Genomic DNA, 27,815 nt, shown 5'->3' on the forward strand with positions numbered 1-27,815 from the left:
AGGTCAATTTGGTTTATTTGGAACCTCAAAAAACATCTAACAGTGAACAATATTCATTAGTGCGGTTGTGCATTTCAGTCATGGGGATAACAGACTAACAGGGTGGCTGTGTTTCCATAAGAAGGTTAACATGACACTAAAGTGACCTCAGAACAGTTGGCAGACCTTCAGCCTGAAATCTGTTCCTCACCGTCATCCTCCGACCTGCAAACACAATCCTCTCTTCTGTCTATGAGTTATACTCTTCTGTTCTTCTGTGGCCTTCATATATCTGTTACACACTCTTTATGAAAGACAGATGTGTGTAAGAGCCACTACCACAGCTGAAATTATCTGTCATTAATGCCAGAAACAGTCCAACGGAAAACAGCAGAGGAGCTCTGTTCAAGGCTGGAAGTTTGGGTTTAAACCCTTCAGAGCAGCTGGTTTGGTTTCTACATCGTACTTAATGTTTAAAGATCTTAAAATGACATTACCGTTAAACGTTACCAGATTATACATTAAAAAAATTAAATCAACACATATGGCGTAATCTCACAGATCATGAGAAGACAGTACTGTAGTTGCTGGTGGCTGAAACTCAGTACAAACCCAAAAAATGTTTGACCCAAACAAGCCAAACCTCAAACTCTGCCAGTCTACAGTGGCCATGGTCGACCTAGGAGCACCTCAAGGCTGTAAACTCGGATCTTTATCATTTATATCATACTGCACGCTCAAATGTTCTCCCATCACGGTCTCAATATTCATATGCTGATGATTCTCCAGTGATCACAAAACGTCCAGATTTGATATTTTACTCAAAAGTACTCCCCCAGAGGTCACAATCTACATCCATGTTCTCATGGATTACAACATTCCCATTGGTCCTTTAAAATCATTCCTATATTGCTACTCTTGTCGATTAAATTTCCATAAATAAAGTGCTGGCGTTTGACTTTTTGATGACCTGTCGTAAAGATTTTGTGGTTTACGTGCAAAGGGTTGAAGTCTCAACAATCCAGGAGAAATTAAACTGGACAGGAAGTTAAAACATTCCAAGTTAAACTGCTTATTTCTCACGTTGACATCTTGTTTTTTTCTCTCAAAGTTAATTATGAGGACTCCTTCACAACCTAAAGTGGTTAAACGACATGTTTCTGAAACGAGGTCAGTAAGGAAAAAGCAGTAACATAAGCTTGGCACAGGCAGCCTGTATGAACTCCACAGTATATTAAGTTTAAAGTTTAATTTATGTGCAGCCATATACTTCATAATGTTGTAATTTTGCAAGAACTCAGAGAGCTTTTGTATGGCAACCAGTCTGTGAAAAAAGCTAAATGAGTTATGATAAATCTCACTGTTCATCTGCTCTGGACGCAGCCGACTGGAGGACAAAAACCTCTCAGACTCCCTGAGGAATTACAATCATTTTTATTCCTACAGTTCTTCTTTCACACAGCTAATGATGGATCACTCACACTCTAGGAAAGCTGGGGTGATTTGAGCAGAAAGGAGTTATTTTTAAGGCCTAGGGGTTTATTTTACTGTGAGGAGTTGTCATTATCATAACAAATCCATTCTCCACTGCAAATTACACGAATCTCCACCATGACCATGTTAGATGTAAGTCAAGTTTTGCACAAATCAGTAAGACTGTTTTAAACCACACTGTTTTTCTCTTGCATTATTTTATCTGAGTTATCAGAAACACTTTGCATCTTCCATTGTTACCGCAGGAGTCATGCCTGAAGGCCCTGTCAAATCAACTGTTATCTTCAGCCTCCAGAACCACCTTAACTGGATTTAAACAAAAGGGAAACCTTAAAAAAACGTTCTCCTTCAGCCACCATAGGAAGTTCTTACAACCTTTAATCAGAAGCTCATTTGAAAGTATCCGAAGTATCCCTTAACACAAAGTTTTCCAAAATGGTGACTTGTTGATGAAAACAGTTAGGCTGACAGACGTAGTCTAATGTTTGTTGACTTTAGACTGAGGTAAAGTAAGATAAAATGAAGATAATCTAAAACATGATAAGGTAAAAAGCACATCATGCTAAGCTAAAGCAAGCTATGTATGTACTAAGTTAGGCTAAACTGAGATAATTTAATATGTACTAAGCCAGGCTTAATTAGGCTAGTGAAGGTGACATAAACTGGACTGAGAGAAGCAAAAGCCAAGGAGGAGTAAGATAACTAACCAATGATAAAGTTAGCTAAGATAAAATATGATACATTTTTCATTTTTTAAGCATATTTAAATGTTTTTAGACCAAGGGAAAAGCTGTCTTTTCTTTGTCTTGCATATCATCTGCAGTTGGCTGAGAAAGAGAGGTCACCACAAAAGGTCTCCCCACCGAAATCCACAGGAGAAGTGGACCCCCCCATTAAACCCCCCTCACCCCGGACCCTGACCCAGACCGCACAGAACTCTCCCATCTCCCCACTGAGCCCGCTTTTTGCTTTACTGGATTCTGATAACATGAAAGGAGCTCTTAAAATCAGGACCCAAATGGTTCTGACATCTTCTCCATTCAACACCCCTGTGGCCGAGGCCCTGCTACTAAACCAACATCTTCCAAATGCTGCAGACCTCCACCACCTCCTAATCTATCTCCTCCTAATCAGGACCTTCAAATCACTTCTTTGTGATACAGTCTGGGCTCCAGTGGTAACTCTATCAGAAATTATCATGTCCAGGAAAAACGTGGGCCCCTAATAGGAGATAGTTGTAAAATCTTTGTGCTTCTATGTGACAGAAAGAAGAAAGCTAAAAGGATAAGAGACAGTAATAAACAATCAACAGAAGCCATAAACTGTCAGGTACAACCAGACACAGAGTTAATATCAGCAACTAAGTCATATAAACTGGCTTTACTGAACATTAGATCTTTGTCAGGAAAATCATTTTTAATCATTGACTTCATTACTGACCACGATCTTCATGTTCTGTTTTTAACAGAAACATGGTTACATTAATTTAATGAAGCTCCCATTCTGATAGAGGCGACGCCTCCAAACTACAATTTTCTTTGTGAGAGCAGACAGCAAAGAAAAGGTGGAGGGGCCACTTTGTTTAAAGATTTATTAGAGTGTAAAAAAGTATTTCTGGGCAAATTTGACTCTTTTAAATATTTGGCTCTTTGGGTAAAGAGCCCGGTCCGAACCATGTTCCTGAATATTTAGAGGCCTCCTAAGTCCAAAACAAACTTTTTTAGTGATTTTAATGAGCTTTTATCTGTGATATGTGTTGATTATGACTGTTTAATTATTGTGGGAGACTTCAACATTCACATGGACAATCCTGAAGACAGAAGTCCAATAGATCTATGTGACACTCTTAGAAATGTTGGTTTGACTCAACATGTTAAACAGCAAACGCACAAACAGGGACATATTTTGGACTTGATCATCACTAAGGGTCTAAACATTTCCAAGGTGTCTGTAACTGATGTTGCTCTATCTGACCACTTTTCTGTTATTTTTGAAAGCATCATCTCCAATGACTCAGTTTGCCAAAGAGACATGATAAGAAAACACATCTTTAAGGACGGTGCTGCTGAAACCTTTAACCAGATTTACTCTTCTACCTCCACTTTGCCCTGTAACACTGTAGATGAGCTGGTAGATAACTTTCATTCTAAAATCTCAGACATCATTGATTCAATTGCTCCAATTAAAGTGAAAGTTATTTCTGGGAAGAAAATGTCTCCATGGAGAAGTGCTCCACCAGTCAGAAGTGAAAGAAAGGAGTGTTGAAAAGCTGAACGCAGGTGGAGAAAGACTGGACTCCAGGTTCACTATATTATCTATAAAGAGATTCTATACAGATATAACCTACAACTGAAAAATGCAAGGGAATCTTTCTTTTCTGAGATCATCAGTAAAAACATTAACAATGCTGGTGCATTATTTGCCACGGTCGACAGGTTAACAAACCCTCCTGTAACTGTAGCATCTGAACTCCACTCTACCAGGACCTGCAGTGAATTTGTTAACTTCTTCACTGAAAAAACCCAAAAGATCAGAGAGGCAGTCAGCACATCCACATCAACTCCAGGACCAATGTTGTCTCCAACTAGAACTAATTTTGACAAAATGTCCAAATTTCACCAAATAAACTACAAAAACGTAGAAGAAATCGTACAGCAACTAAGCTCTTCTTCCTGCTGTCTCGATCTTTTACCCACAGCTTTCCTTAAGAAAGCTTTGCCTGTAATAACATCTGATTTAACTTCAATAATAAACACGTCCCTTTGGTCAGGTGTTTTCCTCCAGGCCCTGAAAACAGCAATTATCAAACCTCTATTGAAAAAGAGCAACTTGGATAAGCTGCTAGTACAGAACTACAGGCCTATATCAAACCTCCCCTTCATCAGTAAGATTATTGAAAAAGCTGCGTTTCAGCAGTTAAACTTCCTAACAACGACCAACCGCTTCGATGTCTTCCAGTCAGGCTTCCTGCTCACCACAGTACAGAGACTGCTCTTGTCAAGGTGTTCAATGACATCCGTATAAATGCAGACTGTGGAAGAACCACGGTGCTGGTATTATTGGACCTTAGTGCAGCATTCGACACTGTTGATCACTCCATTTTATTAGAGTGCCTGGAAAACTGGGTCGGCCTTTCTGGTACAGCACTCAACTGGTTTAAATCCTACTTGAAGGACAGGGACTTTTTTGTGTAAGTAGATAACTTTACATCAGAGAGCATAAAAATCACATGTGGCGTTCCCCAAGGGTCCATCTTAGGGCCCCTCCTATTCAATATCTACATGCTCCCCCTAACTCAGATTTTAATAAACAACAACGTAAGTTATCAGAACTATGCAGACGACACACAGCTATACGTTATGATGTCACCAGGTGACCATGAACCCATTCAAGTGCTGGGTAAATGCTTAGAAGAAATCAATGCATGGATGGGCCAAAATTTTCTTCAGCTGAATCAAAACAAAACTGAAGTAATAATCTTTGGACCAAAGGAAGAGTGTTTAAAAGTTAGCACACAGCTTTAGTTAATACAGCTAGAAATCACCAGTCAGGCTTGAAACCTGGGTGTATTGATGGACTCAGACCTGAACCTTCAGAGGCACATAACAGTAACAAGGTCAGCCTTCTATCACCTAAAGAACATCTCCAGGATTAAAGGACTAATGTCTCAGCAGGACCATGAAAAACGAATTCATGCGTTCATCTTTAGTAGAATTGATTACTGCAACGGTGTCTTCACAGGTCTGCCTGACGAAGTTATCACTGCTCTTCTTGCTTTTTGTTCCCATAGAAAGCACTCCTAGCTCAGTGCATCTGCGTGTGGCTGTGTCCATTTCCTGAACGAAATAATGGATGGGGCTATCGATGCCATCAGCTGTGTCTACTCTCTGTGTGTTTCTTTACCCTCAAAAGTACTTCTTTCTCAGGGCTTCTATGTTTAGCTGTCTCTTCCATGGACAGAGTCACTGACAGAGATATTGATACAATGTGTATTTCTCATAGAAAGTACCCCTAACCAAATGCTTCTTTGTATAGCTGTGTATCTTTCTTGGATGTAATCATGGACATATTGCGGTCTTCCTACATAATATATAATAATGTTGTTCTTGTTTTTTGTTTCTATAGAAAGTACTCCTTGCCCATGGAATGTCTTTTTAGCTGTCTTTTGCAGGGATAGAGTCACTAACAGAGCTACAGTTGCCATTAGCTATGTGCACCCTGTATTTCCCCACATAGAAAGTGCCCCTGGCTCAGTGCTTCTGTGTATGGCTTTAACTTGAATAGAATTAGACAATAAATCTGAACTGATGTCAAACTGATGATGTGTTTTGGATGTTAGGGCAATCATAAACAAAGGGCAGAAGACAGAAAGGCGACTGAAGAGAAGACTAGAGGCTGAAGATCATCCTAAAGTTCCACCGCAAGATCTCACAGTCTGAGTTAATAACCCTCAGTTTGGCACAAACACACACATGTTTGGGCACAAAGACAGATACACACACTCTCTCCTCTTCCTGCTCTCAGCCTTCACCAGCTCAAGCTCCTTTCTCTGGCGTCAGGCCTCATTTTGTGGCCGGCGGACATCATTACTGGGGAAATTGCGGGAGAGGGTAAGGGGAGTTCTGGTGTTTTCTTTTTAATGTTGACCACAGTGGAGGAGGAGGAGGAGGAGGAAGGCTGGTAGAGAAACAGGGATGCACATTAGCTGAGAACAAACAAAGCAACAAAAAGAAGACATCAACCCAGAGAAATGTTGTTGATTAAAGACAGACAAAAACTTCAAAGTTCAAAAATGACTGAAACTGTTTTAAAAACTATTTGAACTTATTCCTGATTTCATCCTTTAAAACACAGGAACCAAACTGAGGTCCACTGCAAATAATCCCAGGTGACATTAGCATATGATCTGTGAGGTCCACCAAAACAACATGAAAAACATCCCACATATTCAACACAGTTTACACCTGATCATGGTCATGTGTGCGACTGATCTCTGCAGAACCAACTGACTCTGTGAATCAGTTGGTTCTGCATCACAGCAGTTTATCTCTGCTCTGATGAAACCATCAGAAACTCCCACCTCACTGGACGGTTCAGGTCAGGCAGGACAGATCTCTTTGTAGATCTGGTTGGAGATCAAACGGGGCTTTTACGGAACAAATGCTTCATCCAAACACCTAAAAAGTTCCTTCTGCTCCGTTCTGAAATGTTTCTCTGGAGGAAGCTCCTGCTGTGTCACGATGGGTTCATTAGTGTGATCCAGAACAGGCATCACCCACTGGGACTCGGAGTACCCGGAAACAGGCTCTCTATGGTAGGCTTCAAACATGGATGGATGGATGCATGGATGGATGGATGGATGGATGGATGGATGGATGGATGGATGGATGTTACAGCCGGTTTCATCACCTCTGTTTCTTTTTCAGGTTTTTTAGCTGCTAAATAAATAATGTCACCCAGAAACTGGTGACCCTAGTGACCCCTAAACCCCCCCCCCAGCCAGCCAGTCAGGGGCCAAACCAAACACTTGGGGCCCGGTCTGCTTCTCATCCACCCACAAAGAGAGTGGACTGTTTTAACAGAGTGATTAACAGCAGCTGACTGTGTGGCATCTCAGATATGCTGCTTAACTAAACTGATGAAGGAGGAGGAAGAGGAGAAGAGTCACAGCAGAGGACGGCGATAAGAACATGAAGCATGAAGACTTTTAAAGGCAAAACTTTATGAGCTTAAGTCAAGTTTTATGGAAAATGTGATGAGACGGAAGAAGATTTATTGCATCGGACTGAGCTCCTGGTTCAGGCAGAAGGTTTTATAAACCAGAGAGAGTCTAAACATCTTCTTCATTTAACCCTGAACCGAATGATTTCATTCAACCAGGACAGCAAGAGCTCTGCTGCTTTAAACTGCTCCTGTCAGTCTTTAACTTATACCCAACCTGATTTATAGAACCCTCCTGCATTTCTTCAGATTTATTCACACATTTTCCGTTCAGCATAACAAACATCTCCATCAAAACCAATATTTAACCTTTTCTTGACTCAACAACATACAGGAAGTCCTGAACCTTTGACCTTCAACCCACTGTGGCCATAAATATCTCTGCTTCTGAACATGATCTGTGTTTTTGTTCTGATGGGCTGTCTGTTGGTTATTAGGACTTTTCCACTACCAGGCAGTTAGACGGTCCTACATCTCTTCTGTGTTTGCTTTCACAGCACCAGAGCAATGCTGTGGTTTCACAACAGCCCACATCTGAAGGTCAGTGGAACCACATGACTGATGAGCAGCCATCTCAGTGCATCTGCTCCTGCTGTTCATCCTCCGATCCTCAGGACCAGGGCTGGTTTTGGAAATGAGCAACATGGGCAGTTGCCCAGGGTGCCGTTAGAAGGGGCGTATGTACAGGCACATTGTTTGTTGCTGACAGGGCGAGCAGGTCATATAACTGTGCAGCACATCTTTCTTATTACACCCCACATATGCAGGGACTTCCTGGATTTTGATTAGTCAGCCACAACGCTGAATTTTATGGAAGAGTGGCAAGAACGCCACTCTTCCATAAAATTAAACCCATAAGAAGTGCTGATTGTAGTTTGTCACCAGCATGTGGAAGAAGGTAATCAGAGGAGACCAAAGCTGAATGATTTTCCTCTTTATTTTATGTGTGAACACACACTGATACAGTTAAACATGGTGGTGGCAGCATCATGCTGTGTGATTGCTGATCTTCAGCAGGGACAGGGAAGCGGATGGAAGACAGATGGAGCTAAATCCAGGAAGATCCTGGAGGAAAACCTGTTAGAGGCTGCAGAAGAAAGGAGACTGGAGTGGAGGTTCACCTTCTAGCAGGACACCTACCCCGAACATACAGCAAGAAAAACAATGGGGTGGGTTAGATCAAAGCAGATTCATGTGTTAAAAGGGCCTAGTCAAAGTCCACACCTAAATACAATGCTCTCCATCTAGCTGAAGCTTTTTAAAAGGAAGAAGAAAGTAAAAAGAGTTTCAGTCTACAGATGTTCAAAGGTGGTAGAGAACCTGCAGCTGTACCTGAGGACAAAGATGGTTCTGCAGAGTTCTGACTCAGAAGGCTGAGGTAAAAAAGTTTAACTTGTACCATTTTCAATTTATTTCACAATTATCCAAAACTGTGTCAGTTTATCACATGAAACCACAGTAAAATGCAGTGAAATCTGTGGCTGGAAAGTGACATTCTGGAAAGGTTCATGTGGTGTGAATCCTTCAGTCGGGTCGAGCAGCGGTCCAGAGTGAGGCTCAGAGTTCTAACAGTTGCAAAGGCATCTGGATTCAGTCCGAGCTGCTGCATGTATCTCAGGCAGGGTGTGAGCACCTGGTTATCTCTATCTCGTTAGTTTCACGCGTCTCTGAGACGGCCTGAAGGCACTCATTTATGGTCGTATGAATACCAGTGTCGCTTCCACTATCAGCAGCGGAGCAACGAGTCCAGAATAATAAATAATAAATCAGCTGAGCAGAAACTTTTAACCCGTTTTGAGAGACTCTGTGAATGTATTTTCCTAAAGGAGATCAGGAGTTTCAGACTCTGTGAATGAACCAGACAACCTGTTTAAGATTTAACAGACCTATAAACATGTTTTTATTGTCTCTATGGTGATTTTGACATGACCTCATGGACCGATAAGCCTCTCAGAGACAAGTCTTTATAGAAATTATACCTGCCTCTTGAATAAAGTGTCATTAAAGTGAAGATTACACAGAAGATTTCCTGCAGAGGAGATCACCCTGTAGACGTGCTGCCTGCAGAAGCAAAAACACACTTAAGAGCAAACAACACATATGTAATCAGTGGTTTGTTCCTTGTGAGAGCTGCACCATGAGGTCAGAGCAAATCTCAAGATCTCTGTCTCCTGAAGGCTTTTCTGTCCGTCTGATCATATCTCAGTCTGAAGTTATTTCTGTTGGGTAAAAGTCAGAATAAAGAACAGAGCAGAGGAGTTTTTAGATGTTTCTTAACTTCTAACTCAATTTTAGATGTTTCCATCCATCTCAACAGACTTAATAGAATCCCCTTTAAACTGTCCGACTCGGGTCAAATGATCTGGGTTTCCGTCCTACAGCTTTGCACAACGGAGTTTTGGCCCTGTCCTCCTGACAGAACCGGTGATACTGGGTCCAGTTTGCAGAACACCTTGCTCACACACCTCTTCATCTCTGCCCACTAATTTTCTCTGTGGCTGAGATCAGGACCTTGTGACGGCTGCTCCAGAACATGGACCTTGTTGTCCTTCAGTTACTTTGTAACTAATCTGGCGTTCTGCTGGAGGACATTGTCCATTTGGAAGACTTATTTGTCCCAAGGTTTTAACTTCCTGAATGACGTCTTGAGATGTTGCTTCAATATTTCTACATAATGTTCTTCCCTCATGATGCCATGTATTTTGTGATGTGCACCAGTCCCTCCTGAAGCAAGACACCCCCACAGCATGACTCTACCACCTCCGTACTTCACAGTTGGGGTCGCTTTCAGGCTTACAAGTTTCCTCATTTTTTTCCAAATGTAACGATGGTCATTATGACCAAACACTTCAGGGTTGGTCCAATCAGACCACAGGGCATGTCCCAAAAACGAAGGTCTTTGTCCCTGAGGGCATTCACTAACTGTAATCTAGCTGTTTTATGCTATTTTTGGTTACTTTTAGTGGCCTCTCAGCCCATGTTGGTCCAGAACTTCACTGTGGATAATGACTCTCTTACCAGCTTCAACAGCATCTTCACAAGGTCACTAGCTTATTTTCTAGAGCTAATTCACACATGTCAACAGCAAATCCAACATGATATCACAGAATTGGAAGAATCGTTTTCCCTTTCAGGAGTTGCCACAGCGAGTCATCTGTCTCCATCTAACCCTATGTTCTGTATGTCCTTCTGTCACAGAATGGAAACAGTGATTATCAGAAACAGCATTATTAATAAACAAGCTCAAAAAGATGTGTTTGGAGAACAGCTTTGACAGTCATTAAAGGGAGAAAATCAATATTGTTAATGTGAGTCTGGATTTTTACCTTTATTTATATTGCTGACACTTATACATAATAAGAATACACTAAAATAATATCATCCTATAAAAATATAAAAAATACACCATTTACACAATAATAAGGACATCTCTGTTCAAGAGTTTAATGAACTTTGCTTATAGGATTATTTGAAGATCTAATTTAAACTTTTTATTTCAAATTTACAAGAATTTTATTTTGTTCACTTCAGGTTAGGTTTAAATGTCTTTAGAGTCTGGGGAAGTCTGCTCCATAGAGGGTGTACTTTCTTTTTACCACAACTACAGGTCCTTCTCAAAATATTAGCATATTGTGATAAAGTTCATTATTTTCCATAATGTTATGATGAAAATTTAACATTCATATATTTTAGATTCATTGCACACTAACTGAAATATTTCAGGTCTTTTATTGTCTTAATACGGATGATTTTGGCATACAGCTCATGAAAACCCAAAATTCCTATCTCACAAAATTAGCATATCATTAAAAGGGTCTCTAAACGAGCTATGAACCTCATCATCTGAATCAACGAGTTAACTCTAAACACCTGCAAAAGATTCCTGAGGCCTTTAAAACTCCCAGCCTGGTTCATCACTCAAAACCCCAATCATGGGTAAGACTGCCGACCTGACTGCTGTCCAGAAGGCCACTATTGACACCCTCAAGCAAGAGGGTAAGACACAGAAAGACATTTCTGAACGAATAGGCTGTTCCCAGAGTGCTGTATCAAGGCACCTCAGTGGGAAGTCTGTGGGAAGGAAAAAGTGTGGCAGAAAACGCTGCACAACGAGAAGAGGTGACCGGACCCTGAGGAAGATTGTGGAGAAGGGCCGATTCCAGACCTTGGGGGACCTGCGGAAGCAGTGGACTGAGTCTGGAGTAGAAACATCCAGAGCCACCGTGCACAGGCGTGTGCAGGAAATGGGCTACAGGTGCCGCATTCCCCAGGTCAAGCCACTTTTGAACCAGCGGCAGAAGCGCCTGACCTGGGCGACAGAGAAGCAGCACTGGACTGTTGCTCAGTGGTCCAAAGTACTTTTTTTGGATGAAAGCAAATTCTGCACGTCATTCGGAAATCAAGGTGCCAGAGTCTGGAGGAAGACTGGGGAGAAGGAAATGCCAAAATGCCAGAAGTCCAGTGTCAAGTACCCACAGTCAGTGATGGTCTGGGGTGCCGTGTCAGCTGCTGGTGTTGGTTCTACTGTGTTTTATCAAGGGCAGGGTCAATGCAGCTAGCTATCAGGAGATTTTGGAGCACTTCATGCTTCCATCTGCTGAAAAGCTTTATGGAGATGAAGATTTCATTTTTCAGCACGACCTGGCACCTGCTCACAGTGCCAAAACCACTGGTAAATGGTTTACTGACCATGGTATCACTGTGCTCAATTGGCCTGCCAACTCTCCTGACCTGAACCCCATAGAGAATCTGTGGGATATTGTGAAGAGAACGTTGAGAGACTCAAGACCCAACACTCTGGATGAGCTAAAGGCCGCTATCGAAGCATCCTGGGCCTCCATAAGACCTCAGCAGTGCCACAGGCTGATTGCCTCCATGCCACGCCGCATTGAAGCAGTCATTTCTGCAAAAGGATTCCCGACCAAGTATTGAGTGCATAACTGTACATGATTATTTGAAGGTTGACGTTTTTTGTATTAAAAACACTTTTCTTTTATTGGTCGGATGAAATATGCTAATTTTGTGAGATAGGAATTTTGGGTTTTCATGAGCTGTATGCCAAAATCATCCGTATTAAGACAATAAAAGACCTGAAATATTTCAGTTAGTGTGCAATGAATCTAAAATATATGAATGTTAAATTTTCATCATGACATTATGGAAAATAATGAACTTTATCACAATATGCTAATATTTTGAGAAGGACCTGTATATTCCTGAAAGCTGAAAGTTAGTCCTTTATTTTGAAACCATCCTCAGCCAGCAGCAACATCTGATTGTGAGTAGTGAGCGGGGCTAAGCGTTGGGGATGCAGTAAAAACATTCAACTCTGCCCACATTTGGCTCCGCCCTAAACTGTATACTGTAGCCAGAGGCTTGTCAAACATGTTTCCTGTTTCAGATGGTTCAAAAATGTCTCGTTTCTCAGTCCGGCTGCTTGGGTTCCCCACAGAGGAACATGTTACTCATTGTGATGCTCCTGCAGACGTACGTGATGAATGTCCTCTAGGACTGCATGTCAGTTCTGTGCAGAAGTTTCAATGCTTCTAGTACCTGTTCTCACTGCTTAAGTCCAGGAACCTGTTCTGTTTCAGAGAACTTTAGCACCATTAATCCCCCAGTTCAGGGGATCACGCATCAGCTGATAAACCTGATGTGTGATCCCCTGAACTGGGTTTATGTTAGTAGAACGTTGCACTTCTGGCTTTCCGTACTCCAGAGCTGAGTGGTGTCATGGTTGAGCTATGCTGGATGAGGTAGCCTTTCTAGATCTGTTATGTCTGCCCATCTGGTACAGGGTGTGTGTGTGTGTGTGTGTGTGTGTGTGTGTGTGTTGTTATACGTGTATTAACTTTATAACTGCAGCTCAGAGTCAAATAAAGAACCTTTCTCTTTTTCTCAGACAATATTTCCCATGAGAACCGGCGCCAGGAAGCTGAATGGAATGAAAACTGTGAGAGTGAGTGTGTGTGTGTGTGTGTGTGTGTGTGTGTGTGTATTGGAGTCGACACAAAGAAAGTGTGAAAGCAGGGAGGATGAGGGGGTATGTGTGACATATTTTACCAGCTTCCTTCCCAGGCCAACACACACACACACACACACTCAGTTGAAAATGAGTCGGGGAGTAAAACATCATTCTAAATTGTGTCATCACTATTAGGTTATTTCCACCCTGATGCTCTTGTAGTTTCAGTTTTCTTATAGAAATGACGAGAACCAATAATAAACCACCCCACCCCAACCTGCCCAGTTATTAATACCAGAGCAACCACAGACCATAACACTGCCCCCTACAGGCTGCACTGTTGGCACAAAGCATGATGGGAGCAGCTCAGAATACATCCAGAATCTTTATGAATTCTGAGGTTTTGTTCCTGATCCTTGGCTTCCTGAAGAAGAAACAGCTGCTGGGTCCAGCTCCTCTGAAACTGTTTCTGAGAAATGTTCTGACTTTCACTGATGGGAGCTTTGATGCTCCAGATTTAATGCCAAACATTAAAATTGTCTTTGTTTCCATCACAACAAGCTTTCTTTCTTCTGTTTTTTTTTTTTTTTACAGCTGAACTCAAATCCGAATACAGTCCTCAGACACAGACCTGCAGAAGCTAAACTACAAAGTCATTCGGCTCAGAAATCAAAGCAGCGTCTGAAACAGCGGGGGACCCACCTGTTGAACTCGTAGATGTCCTCGATGTTGCAGAACAACGTGCTGACCTGCTCCGGTTTCAGCGGCAGAGTGCCGCAGTCGATGATGCAGCCCAGGTAGTCCTGCAGAGACACACACAGGTCAGCTGGGAAACACACTGATTCATGTCTCAGAAGGTTTATCAGGCTGATGATGGAGGGACGTTTCTGCTACAGCAGCTGTTTGGACTTGACTGAATAGGAATATCAAAAAACATAGCGAATATTCCTGTTTCTCCAGCTTTGGAGTCCTGATAAACTCATGCAGAGAGTTCAGGCCTGCAGTGCTGCCTCTGAGCTGCAGCAACAAATCAGAACTTGGGGTCTGAAGCTAACAGGAAACCAGCAACGCTGCAGGGTTTTAGGCCCATAAAATGCAGATTAAAATCACACAGGAAGCAGAGATGGATCAGAGATGGAGGAAATGATAATCAGAGTGTGATCTGTGCAGAGTCAAGAGACCAGAACCTAAGAACCGGGCTTCCTGCTGGCCTGTTATACTCTCCATGCTGCAGGTTGTGGTTATCAAGCATCAGTAACAAAACCTTAAGATTGGAAAATAAAATATTTTCTGATAACATTTCTTATTATTACAGGAATTATCTCAGAGGAAAAAAAACTGTGCAGAGCAGATGATGTCACTTCCTGTTTCAAGTCACAAACAGATTACTGTGAAGTCAATCCATTAAACTGTGCAGTTTTTCTTCTCTAAACAAACTGAACATCAGTATGTTCTCAGCTCGATGGCCTCGTTCACATAGCTCAGAAGCAGAACCTTAGGCAGGAAAGCAATATTCTCGCCACAGGGTCGACCCAGGGTCCGCCTTCCAGCGCAGATATGTTGGGGTAAAAGCAAGGGCGTGGAGCTAACTGACACGCTTTTGTGTAGTCACAGCCAAAAGAAAAGCCATTTTCAATTAACCAGTTTCTGTGGCACACATTGGCTCAAAGGGAGGCCCAATCAATGCCCTCAGCACCAATGGGAGGTCCCGTGCAGCTGCCGGCCTCCGTCGGGGAGAACGCAGCTGCTTCGCCCCTCGGAGAAACTGCATAATGTGCCCCCACCTGCCTGCCGTCAACATGAGGATGATTGACAGAGATTGCTGCCAGGTCAACCTTCAAGTTTGAAGCAGCCCTTCCAGCGTCAAAGTCATTGGAAGTAATCGCAAAATGTCATGCAGGGAACAGAGAACCGGGTCCAAACCCCTGTCACTGCAACCTGCTGTAAAATGTTGCCAACAGCAAGCATAAGCCTTCAAAGTAGAAGGAGCCCAGGCGCTCTGTAGTGTCTGGCAGATCGAGGGCTCCAGACCAGCCAGAGGCTGCCAGACCCCTTTAGCAGCCACACCCTGAGCTGAAGACAGCCCAGGCACGGATGCCACACCTTCCCATCCATCTGGGACAACAAATCCCATCTCACTGAAGGCCGCCACAGCTCCCCGTCCAACAGGCGGAGAAGCAATTAAAACCAGACTCTCATGGGCCACTCCAGCTCCACAAGGAGAACCCTCTGAGTCGACGAGTTCACTCGATGAAGAGTGGGCAGGATCAATGGAAACGGTGGAAAAGCATACAGCTCTCCCGGCCAGATGCTGGAGAGGGGGTCCAACACTATTTCTGTCTTTCATGAGCCCAGTTTGTCAACCTACTGACCCGCATCGGCGCCGCATCTCATACCAGGACACCAACTACAGGCACTCAATTTCAGCTGAAGAACAGTCTATATGTCTGTGGTTAGTCGGTATCTTTCATTAATGAGGCTTAGCAATTAATGTGGTTTAATTTAGGTGGCGCTACAGAACGCTGTCTGCTCTAACCAGCCGCCACAGAGACAGTTTCTTCCCCCAGGCTGTTGCCCTGAAAATTCTTCACCACATCACAAAGTTGAACTTCTCTGATTGGTTGACATGCCCCGTCAACCTCCAAAAGTTCAGATTTCCAAAATCTAGCGTCTGCTGGTTTAGACGCGCCGTAGGCACCTCGGACGCTTGAAATCTCAAAGGCACAACGCAAGATGTGTGAAACGCGCCACGGGTCTTGGTCACATCTGTCCATTTTTTAAATTGTGGTCACCAGGCTGGTGGGTTCACGTCCCATCAGAGTTGCAATTTTGAAATGGCAACAGCCTCTTTTTGCTCCAGGTAAGCTAACTTTGTTTTCGGTGCAGTGGAGGGTTTCTTGCTGAAGGAGATAAGGACGAGCTTTGACAATATATGGATGATGTTGGGTCGTTTGTTGTGGAAGAGGGTCTACATGACTGGACAGCTGATCTGGTTTCCTGGTCGCTGATGTTCATTCAAACAGATAGCTCGAATGTTGTCGCCCACGGCTGTGAAGCTCTCTAGGTCAGGGGTCACCAAACCATGGACTCCAGTACAAATCTGGAACCAGAGAGCGTTTTGTCTGGACCGCAAAGCATTTTCTCATTTACTAAGTAGATATAGACATTTTATTCCTGCCCGCTGCTGTATCTGACTTTTGAACCGGCACAAAGGGCAGCAATGTGGGCCAGCTACATTCTGGTCCACACTCCAAGCCAGCTGGTGGCAGTAATGCACCACATCGTTGTATGCCAACCGCCAGAAAATGACAAAGAAACAGCTACTCTGGGTTCTTGAATGTGGGTGTCTTTTGCCCCTTTTCTACTGGTTCGTGTTAGGCAACGTGGCTCCACTCGGTTTCGCTCTACTCGGTACCAGTTGTGCTTCCACTGACCCACTGGAGCTATGGCGGCTGAAGCTCCGCCTCCAGCGTCAGTGCAGTGTTAATGTTACTGTTAATAGCTGTTAGGTTACTAGCAAGGGAGCTCACGCTTGCTGTCAGTACAATGACTTGGTGAGTAAAAGAAGACGGCTTGGTCATAAGTGGATTATGAAAATCAAACATTTAAAGATAAATGGACCGAAGCAAACGCTTTCATTTAAACTTCTTTAGGGTGTAAGGCCAGCCTGCCTTATATGTTCTGATCCAGTTGGACTTATAAAGAGTGGAAATCTAAAGAGACATTATGAAACCAAACATAAGAACTTCAACCAAAGCTATCAGCCTGGGTCTGACGGTAGGACAAGGAGAATAAATGGGATAATATGAGCGAGCTACACGGCTGATAACACGTCTCTTACAGCTCAACGGTGAACTCACTGTGAGTACCGTGGATTATAGGACAACACAACAAGCCTTTCACTGCCTGGGAAATGATCACAGGGTGCCTGGAAGCTGTGGCAGAAAAGAAGGACAACAATGTAAGGAAAAGGTTCAGCAAATAGTCCTGTCTGCCACAAGCACAATGAGAGCAGAACTGTTCTACCAAGATGTACTGACCCAGCTTGACTGAGTCATTCAAAGCATTTAATATTGGTGCTTATATTGGATTGCACTTTTCTGTTCAGCAGAGGATTTCTGGGCAGATGAATAACTGATCAGTAGTTAAAAAACAAAAACTCTATTGATAAATAAAAATGAAGAAAAAAGAAAATATTTTTGTCAGTTTATTTAAAATGTTCGGACCCCAAAGTGTTTGGATGATGGAGGTAGTGGACCTCCTGCTATTTTAGTTGGGGACCCCTGCTTTAGATGATAAACGTCATGAATTTTCTTCTTATTGACTTCTATGTTTGTACTCTTAAATCTGAACATTAGAGGCTTTTTAATTATTACATGCAAACAGACTTAACTTTTGAAAAATGCCTCTGGGTGTTTGACAGTTGATTTTATTTTTTTTCTCTTGGTGTCGGTATAATATCTGTTTCTTTGTTTTGTAATTCTTTTGCCAACTTAGGCTTTTTCCATCCTGATCTCCTCTTGTCTCTGTTTGTTTCTCTTCAACATTACTTTCTCATCCCCTGGTTTCTATTTGCTCTTGGTCCTCATCCCATCCCACCTCTCCACTCTTTTGCTCCCTTCCCCCTTCGTCTGGCTGTATTTCTGCCCCTCTGTTTCCTGTCCCATTTGGCTGCAGGTCAGCAGTGTGATCCCCTCACAGTCACAGTCAGTTTTTTCTCCAGAAGACCTTAGTTCAGCAGTTTCTTGTGGAGTGAGCCCAACGGTGAAGGACAAGAGCTGAACCAGGTGGAGTGATCTCAGCCTGCTGGCAGTCGAGCTGCACTTTTATGAGAACTTCTTCAAAAGAAAAACAAATCTGTAGGGGATCAGTAGTGACGAAGAGGAGCCGTCCTTTTCCTCATTCTGCATGTCTGCTTTGTTACTAAACACACACACACACACACACACACACACACACACACACACACACACACACACACACACACACACACACACACACACACACACACACACACACACACACAGAAACACACTCATGCACACACAGGCCTAATATGGTTATTGGTTCAAATTCCAAGTGGGTCTGACATCATGTAGCTGGAATCAAAGCCAGATCTCAGCTCAAGCACAAACTGCAGAGAGCGGCAGGAGCCAAGGCTTGCATTACAGGACAAACAGGCAAACATGCACCTATCATCTATCAGCCCCCGCTCCACCAGGAATGCACCAGGGCACGGGAATTCTGGGATTGTAACTGAATTGTGTCTTTTGTTGTTGACAATAGCACCACAGAGGTGTTCACAGAATAAAACTAAAACTTTCAGTTCATATTTAACTTATTAATTTCCTTCTACACATTGATTCAAGATTCAGTGTTGATTTTATTTGCAGGTATGTGTAGCAACATTAACGTGTGGTGCGAGATTATCTGAATCAAGAATTTTACAACTACACAATAGATTATCATGGCCCACTTTCAAGCTGAGATGAGCTATCTTCACCTAAGCTAATATAAGCACTCAATATAATATAAGCACACACCAATTGAAATTAATTAAACTAGGATAAACTAACCCAATGCAAGCAAAGCTAAAATAAAGTTAGATAGCTAATATAAACTAAGATAAGCTAAAATAAAGTGAGCTGAGCTAAGCTAAGAGTGCTCAGCTAAGCTAAATTTAGGAAACTAAAACAAGGTGAAGAACAATTAACTAAGATAATGTAAGATAAGGCAAGATGAGAAATATGAGGGTAAAATAAAATAAGATAAAGGTAAAACTAATTAATTGGCTAAGTTGTTTTTTTTACGTTATTTAGGCACTTGCTGTGATCCCTCACAAGCCAGCGAGTTGCATAGCTGTCGTCACCTTTTCAACAATTAATTTTTGGCTGTGGACATAAATACAAATTTTGTGTAATTTCACTACTGTTTTTCACTTGATATAAATTAATGACATATTTATCATTTTCACAGAGTTGACATCATTATTACATCCAATACCTGCTTCTTGACCAGAGAGAACTCCTAGTTGGTGCCTATCTTCAGTGGTCATTGGTTGACCGTTGGAGGGGGGTCCACCCTGGACAGGTTGACAGTCCAGCATTGTCCAACACAGAGACTATACAAACACATTGATACCGTAGGGCAACTTAGACCAATTCACATAACATACAGATTCCTGTTTCTTTGTGAAAGGTCGCTGGCAATAAAGATCCTGTTTTACAATATTTATCTGAAAATGAGTGAAAAAGCAGCCAAAGTGTAAAAATCTTCAGGAAGTCTGAAAAAGAGAGGGAGAAGAGAAAGTTGGGCTGTTTGAATTGAAAACAGAAGTTTGCACAGTACTGTTTAAATACTCTAATAATCAGTAAACACACAGATTTGTTGAAAGCTACATATAAACATGAAAATGTGATTGTGAAAGTATCCTCTGAGCAGGGGTCAAAACTAGAATCAGGAAGTATTTCCCAACAAAGCCAGAAAGATGTGGTGATGAGAAGGAGAGCAGGAGGTTTGTCCTCTGAAGAGAAGAAGCTGACAGACAGCTGATGAAGCTGAAGACAGCCGAGCTCTCAGCCTCTGCATGTGATGGCAGAGGATGAAAGCTGCAGTAAATTCTCTTTCACTTCAAAAGGATGTTTCACACTCCAAACAGACAGCTGATACACACATACACACACACACACACTGCTTGGCTGACTCCTGGTGCACCTGGACCAATGAAGGTTGAAATGCACGCATTCAATCATGCAACCAGATCAACAAACTTTTCTTTTTACTCAGAAGTGCACCGTTTATCCCAGCAGAAACTTCAAAGTCATCTCCAGAAGTCTGAAACATTCCTCAGGGAAACTGAAGTACTAAGTTATGTGCAGTTATGCAACAGACCTACGGTAAAGCTTGTTAAAGTGTCACAGCACAGGTAGCTGAGACACATTTCAAAACCTAGGAGTACAAATGGGATGCATGTTACGTTATGAGGGATTGCTGCAAAGTCAACGCCAGTGACTGTCCACTGTCTCTACATGCTCATCCAGGAGGAGTGAATGCTGCAAGTCACTGACTGGATGCAATCTGCTGGGTTTCCTTAGATAGAAAAACTTTTTAGCCAATTTGAATAAATAACTGAATCTGACTGCTCTGTTCAATGGTTAGTTATTAACTGGAATGTATGAACCTGACTTGAAATCTATATGATTTGATTGAATTGACTTAGCCCATTTTAAAGTTACCCACCTTTCACACAATGCAACAGGAAACAACACTCTCCAATTATTTTTACCTCCGCCTTCCTCCCTCCCTGTTGGTTGGAGTAAGGGGGAGTCAGGTTTAGCCTAAACCGGCTCAGTTATGGTTGAGGTCCAAACACACCCTCCATTTCTGCTACCTGTATGACCCTTTCTCTTTTCCAATGGTTATAATCAGTCTGACAGAGGGAGGTATCCCAATCCTTGTGGTTTTTAGTATAACAATGACCATCAGTGGGACCTTTGTGAGGTTCCTTGAGACGACATTGTTGTAAATAAGCGCCGTTTAACTAAATAATCTGAACTGAAACTATCTGTAGTTAGGCTGTTATAGGCTTAGGCTGCTGGAGGACATAATGACCACTTTCACCCTCTTCGCTACATTCTCATACTACTCTCCAATTCGCCGATTCAGTTCACTAAGTAGAACAAAGAACAAGTCAAACGTTGTCGAAGGCAAAGTACACATAAACTTAATTAATACAAGGCTGGCTGAGTAGCTACCACAGAGGCTAATATTTGAGCGACGAGATGCTGGCTGCTTCCTGCTTAAGTACTCCAGGACTCAATCACCGAGATGGAAAACACCTTTCACCACCACTGCTGAGCACTAGCGCCTACTAGGAGTCAAAAACACAGACAAAAACATACAACAGAAACTCCAGCCCCGACATTACTCCCCCCTCAACGACCACCACCTGGCGGTCCAGAAACAGAAGGATGGGAAGCAAAGAAATCAGAATTCAAAGTGGGGTCACAAAGAAAAGATCGAAGAACCCAAGAACGATCCTCGGGACCATAACCCTTCCAATCCACCAGAAACTGCCAGCCCCGTCCACGCCGATGGGAGTCAAGGATGCGACAAACAGTCCAAACTGGGTGTCCCGACCGGTCCAGGGTGGGCGGAGGGGGTTCGGCCGCAGGGCAAGAACCACAGTCCATTACTAGCTTAACCTGAGATACATGGAAGGTAGGGTGTACTCGTACAGAGGAAGGCAACCTGAGGCGAACGGCAGAGGGACTGACTAAGGACTCAATAACGTAGGGCCCAATAAACCTAGGTGACAACTTCTTTGACATGGCCTTGAGAGGGATGTTCCTGGAGGATAACCAAGTCCCGGCTGATAAACAGGAGCTGGCCGTCTCTTGCGGTCAGCGATACGTTTGTTCTGGGCCGTAGTCCGATTGAGCACCTGAACTGTTTGTCTCCACATTAGTTCACATCGGCGAACATGATGGCGAACAGAGGCTACAGCCACGTCGACCTCGTCAGCCACAAACAGAGGTGGCTGGTACCCTAATGAGGCTTCAAAGAAATGAAATCCACATTTAGGTAAAAATAAGGAGCATGGGAAAGAAACACACATAAGCAAAGATTTTGCAGGTGCATGGTGGACTCGTGAGAGTGCCAATATTTAAGTATGAGCATGTTGCAAAGAATTAGCCTGTCAACACTGATCGAAGGTGCCATTGTCCTTGAAAAAGAGATGGAAGTTTATCAACGGCCATACGTCAGTTCACAGATGAGGGGGGTTGCTGTGGCAGAGCGTCGTATTTACAGAATACAACGCTACAGAAATGTTTTGATACAAGCTGGGGAGTCTCTTGCGGTCAGCGATACGTTTGTTCTGGGCCGTAGTCCGATTGAGCACCTGAACTGTTTGTCTCCACATTAGTTCACATCGGCGAACATGATGGCGAACAGAGGCTACAGCCACGTCGACCTCGTCAGCCACAAACAGAGGTGGCTGGTACCCTAATGAGGCTTCAAAGAAATGAAATCCACATTTAGGTAAAAATAAGGAGCATGGGAAAGAAACACACATAAGCAAAGATTTTGCAGGTGCATGGTGGACTCGTGAGAGTGCCAATATTTAAGTATGAGCATGTGTGCAAAGAATTAGACTGTCAACACTGACGAAGGTGCCATTGTCCTTGAAAAAGAGATGGAAGTTTTATCAAACGGCCATACAGTTCAGTTCACAGATGAGGGGGGTTGCTGTGGCAGAGCGTCGTATTTACAGAATACAACGCTACAGAAATGTTTTGATAAGAAGCCTGTGAAGGCCGTATTGGGGCGCCTGAATTAGACGAACAATAAATGTTTTGGTTCAGGCTGGCTGTGATTTTCCGCCTGCCTTCAAAGTCTTACTGGCATTCTCAATTTCAAATCCAAATAGCCAAATTTCTGGTACTTTCAGTAGATCCTGAGCAAACAACTTTCTCCAAGATTAAATTATATCATCTTTGAGTCCGGGAAATGCACCCAGCTTGCGATTCTGTTCAAGGATCGCGTCCAGCTTGCGATTCTGCTTTCTTAACATATCAGTCTGAGTGCTGAGAGATCTGAAGATCCCTTCAAACATCCCAGGCAGCTTTGGAGTGCTTTGAACAGCTGCCGATGTTTTACAAATCTTTCGATAAGCCAGGTAACCACCAACTCCAAAAAGCAGAAATCCTGTTATCAGAAATCCAATTCAGTACAAATCTTCCACGTCCTCGACTGACATTGTTGTCAGGCACACAATCTTCCACTGCAGCCAGGAATCCATTGCGTATCCGGAGAAGAACGTCCTGTCTGGACAAGAGGGTTCCCCATTACCCTGTCTTCTCGTCGAGAAAATTTGATCGATTGCGTCGGGAGACCAGGTGACCAAATCCATAATGAACAGAGGCTCTGAGAAAAACATAGACAAAAATGAGGGAGGATCAAGGAGAGAGTGCAAAAGCATCTGACCCCACCGAGAGCAGAAGAGAAAGTGGTCACCATGACAACCATGCAGCCGCCTCAGTTTTCCTCTGCCCATTTCTCCAGCTAAAGATTTGGCAGCATTGCATGTTCCCACAGATTGCATAAAAAGCAGCTAAAACCAGAAACTGCTTTCCGTTTCACTTTTAAATGGAGCCCCTTTAGGGATCAGAGTCAGGATATTATGGATAACAGCCGGAGAGCCAGCATGCAGCAAGGACAAATCTGTCCTAAAAGGCAGAGTCATGTTGGTTTAACTGGACTTGGCAGAAAATAATCCTACTCGGTCTTTCAACTTGAAAGTTGTCCTTATAAGGCAATCAATAAATTTTTTATATTATTACTTAGAGTCCCTAGAGCCAGCCTAAGCATCCGGGGATTGGGCCGCCGAGGTTTCCACCTTTATCCGCCGCCCAATCTTCTTTGCACCGGCCACCAGGCGCTCTCTGACAGCTCCTGACCCCAGGCCTGGCTCCAGGGTGGGACCCTGGCTCCGCCGTACCGTGTGACGTCCAGTACCTAGTTTGTGTAGTCCTCATGAGGGTGTCTTGCCACAGTAATGGGTCGCTGTGCCGATCCGTTGTGGTGAAGAGAGAGCTGAGTCGAAAAGTGAGGCTCTTGATTTACCGGTCGGTCTATGTTCCTACCCTCACCTATTGCCATGAACTTTGGGTCATGACCGAAAGAACGAGATCCTGGATAAAAGCGGCTAAAATGAGCTTCCTCCGTAGGGTGGCCGGGCTCTCCCTTAGAGATAGGGTGAGGAGCTCGGTCATCAGGAAGGAGCTCAGAGTAGAGCTGCTGCTCCTCCACATCAAGAGGAGCCAGCTGAGGTGGCTTGGGCATCTATACAGGATGCCCCCTGGACGCCTTCCTCGGGAGGTGTTCCAGGCACGTCCCACCGGGACGAGACCCAGGGGATGGCCCAGGACATGCTGGAGGGACTTTGTCTTTCGACTGGCCTGGGAACGCCTTGGGCTCTGGGGAGAGGGACCTCTGGGCGTCTCTGCTGAGTCTGCTGCTCCCGCAACCCGGTCCCGGATAAAGCGGAAGACGACGAGTACGAGTACTTGGAATCCTGGACTCAGGTTTGATGACCATCAGAAATAATTTTGCAAGCTATCATCAACACAACAAGGCAGATTTTCCTTAAAATATTACTATTCTAAAGATAGATTTAAAACCTGATGTTTCAGCTGGACTGATTCAGTATTTATAGATGCAAACCCAAAGAATCAGAGTGGGACATTTGCTTTACCAGACTCTAGGGTTTGACTTAAATGGCTGAAATTGATATAGTTATAGCAGATCCTGAATATTTTGAATAAAAATGAGTAACAACCTTTAAGCACAGATCATTTTAGTTGGAAATCTGTCTCCTTCCATCCAGTGTGTCTGCCACAGCTGTAGGACCTACAGTTCCCAGTCCCAGCCCAGAGTTCACAACCTCATTCAATCCCAACTGATTTGTTCCTTCCAAAAGGGAATAAAGGCTCTCTTTAACCAGTCAAATTTCCTTCATGAAACACTGCAGACACATGAAAATAAATTTTATGGCAACACAGACATTTCTGACACTCACTATTTAAGGATTTTCTTCAATATGAATTATATTTTCAACACAGTTACTTCTTATTGTTAAGGCCTAAATTCTTGTCTGTGTTTCTGTCTGCCTGTCTAAAGAAAGGAGTGGTGCTGTGGGGTGGGGCCGTAGCACCTCAGTACCTTCTGGGTTTCTGGGTCTTCTGGTTCTGTGTCTTACATTACACAGCAGCTTCTAGATTGTTACATTAATCAATCAAGAAGTGGATCCAGAATCCTAACAGGGATGACATGTTGTATGATGAATTTTAAACAGTAGCTGCACTTTTCCCCTCCAAGTTTAAGATTTCTGAAACAAGACACCTGCAAAGTTTTTATAAACCCATGTCTTACAGATAAAAATATATTTTTCCTACATGCACTGTAGACTCAGAGCTTTCCAGAGATTTCAATCAGTTCAACTCAATTAATTTAACTTATGCATCTTTAATCACAAAGGGAAATAACAATTAATGGAAAGGTTCTTACCTCCACGATGCTTTTTAAATCTCTGACGTAGGTCTGTTCTGTCTCTACAATCTCCAGAATGACTCTCTCCAGCCTTGACAGTTTCCTGGGTGTGGCCCCTGTGGACATTGCTGCCACCGGATTGGCTATATGTCCATTATGGGTGTGGCCTGCTGCTGTCACCTTGGCAACCCCTCCTCCCTCTATAGGAGGTGCTCCACTGTGCGGGGTTACGAGTGGCGTAAGGTCCAGGCTGATGTCAGAGCTGTTCCGTTTTGGGGTGGAGGATGATGATGACGGCAAAGAGGCGTTGTAGGCTGGCACGGCGCCATATGGAAGTGAGGAGGAGCAGGAAGAAGAGGAGGAGGAGTGGGAGGCATCCTGTAGAGAAACCAAAGAGGTGGAGGAGGAGAGGGAGAGGGAGACTGGACGCTCGTTGTCCGAACAGACAGTGTTGACAGAGGTACAGGAGGACGAAGACGCTCCTCGCTCGCCAGTTGACATCATCCTACCTACAATCCCACTCAGAGACGAGACTGAGGAGGGACGCTTGGCGGCTGCAGACAGACAGAGAAACAGAAGCCCATCAGAAGTTGATTGTAAGAAAACTGAATAAAATAAACCATTGTTATCCAAAAATATATGGTGTCATTAGATGACTAGTGTTCTTGTCCCAAGTCATAACTGGTCCAATGATGTTAAATGTTCTCTTACAAAGATAAAGAGGAGAGTTCTGGATGTTAGACTTAATCTCTCTGAAGACAAAATAAATCTTCATCATGTGAAACCTGCACATGGACTTAATCATGACATTAGAAACTAAAGACAGTGGGGCCAAATACTAAACCTTGGTAATCACTTTTTTAAATTCTAAGATAAGGTTATTTCTCATCCTTGAAGTTAAGACTATTAATGATTAAAACCACTACAAACATGTCAGAAAAATCAAATTTTGTAAATACACTAGAACTAGAACATTACAGTATAATATGTCAAAAGCATATTACTTATCCCAAATCAACCTGATCACAGCTGATGGAAAGCCGTACTTTATTACCAGCTAAATAAACTGCAGGACCATTTGCATCATCTGTAACTCGCACCAATAAATAACTATGACAGGACATGTGAAAACTAAATGCAATAGGACCAAATACTAAACTGTGGGGAACACCCTTTTAAATTTTAAGACACATTATTTATCATACCTTAAACTACCACAATTCATTATTAACTTGTCAGTAAATTTAGTCTAGTAAAACAGTCAGCAACAGTGCTAGTTTAGGCAAACACTAACAGATACACACCATGGAAAAACACGGAAAAACGTCCAGGCATGCTAATCATTTTAACCTGTATCTTTAAACAACTCGCCAACAACTGATTTCATTATAAAAGCCTTAACCTTCTGCTTACCTGTCCGTATCCTAGGTAACCTCAGGAAAGAAATCAATGAAAGGAAGAAGTCAAACTGACAACCTGCCATCTGTCATTGTAAACAGGAAGTGAGTGCAGTGGAGTGCTACATCACCTCCGGCTAACACATCTCTTCCCCTTTTTTGTTGCTGTTGTGCTGATTTCCCCTCCCTCAATGGATTACCCTCCAGTTTAAACTAAACATCTGGAAACTCAAAGGACGTGTTTAAAACACCAAAGCAAATGAAGCCATCACCTTACAACCACCAGTTCCCTCTCAGACATCCTCATACCTGCCCTGACTGCTGGCACAGCTACATATAGACGGAGTAATACTTTAACTTCATTAGTGTTTGAATTCCAGACATCCTGGCAGGAGCAGTTTCCATACAGCGTTTAATGGGAGCATGTTTCCCGACTCTTTGTTAGCAGATGCTGGAACGTGCACAGCTTCAAAACAAAACTACAGGTTCTTACAGGAATATAAATCACTGCAGCCAACAGGGTAAACTGCCAATAAACCAACTATTTAATTGGTTTAAAGTATTTTTGCACTTTGTTTCACACTGAGAGATTGGAAACACAACTTTTAGCCAGAATAGAGCTTGTTGATTACAAATTACATAAAACAGAACCAAATAAAAGTAAATCATTCACAGGGTTAAAAATACTCTAAACATACATGTTTCAGTTCAGTCCCAGGATAAATGTTTCTTCAGTTATTGACTTATTCTGTGAATCTTTAAATAAAAGGATGGAGGGATGAATGCATAAATTCATAGATAAATAGAAGAGAATCACTTTTTTATTCTGTAGGATTTCACTGTGGCCAGAAAGTGATGGGCTTCTGTGGGCCAAGCCATGAGTGAAATGGGTGAGATAAGAGCCAGCTTTTCCAGGTCTGAGATTATGGTTCTCAACCACAAAAAGATGGATTGTCCCCTCTGGGTTGGAGGTCAATCTCTGCCTGAAGTGGAGGGGTTCAAGTATCCCGGTGACGGTAGGATGGAGCAGAAGATGGATAGATAGCTTGGAGCAGCAACAGCAGGAATGCGGGCGTTGCTCTGATTTTTTGTGGTGAAGAAAGAGCCTAGCCAAAAGGTGAAGCCCTCAATTGGATGGACGGATGGATGGATGGATAGATTAATGGATGGATGTGTGGGTGGATGGGTGGATGAATGGACGGACGGAC

The 27,815-nt window shown here is 43.1% G+C and overlaps 1 protein-coding gene across 3 annotated transcripts in view; it reads right to left on the reverse strand.

Annotated features, from left to right (window-relative positions):
• plekhg2 (pleckstrin homology domain containing, family G (with RhoGef domain) member 2) overlaps positions 1-27,815 on the reverse strand; it is a 110,168-nt gene that overhangs the window by 45,441 nt on the left and 36,912 nt on the right. For all 3 annotated transcript variants that reach the window (XM_047391853.1, XM_047391852.1, XM_047391854.1), the window contains 2 exons: positions 25,229-25,764; positions 13,862-13,962 (listed from right to left, as the gene is read on the reverse strand). In XM_047391853.1, the coding sequence (XP_047247809.1) occupies positions 13,862-13,962; positions 25,229-25,764 (637 nt within the window). The remainder of the gene's footprint in view (positions 1-13,861; positions 13,963-25,228; positions 25,765-27,815) is intronic.

This window comes from Girardinichthys multiradiatus, chromosome 18 (assembly GCF_021462225.1).
Source record: "Girardinichthys multiradiatus isolate DD_20200921_A chromosome 18, DD_fGirMul_XY1, whole genome shotgun sequence".
Classification (NCBI taxonomy): Eukaryota; Metazoa; Chordata; class Actinopteri; order Cyprinodontiformes; family Goodeidae; genus Girardinichthys; species Girardinichthys multiradiatus.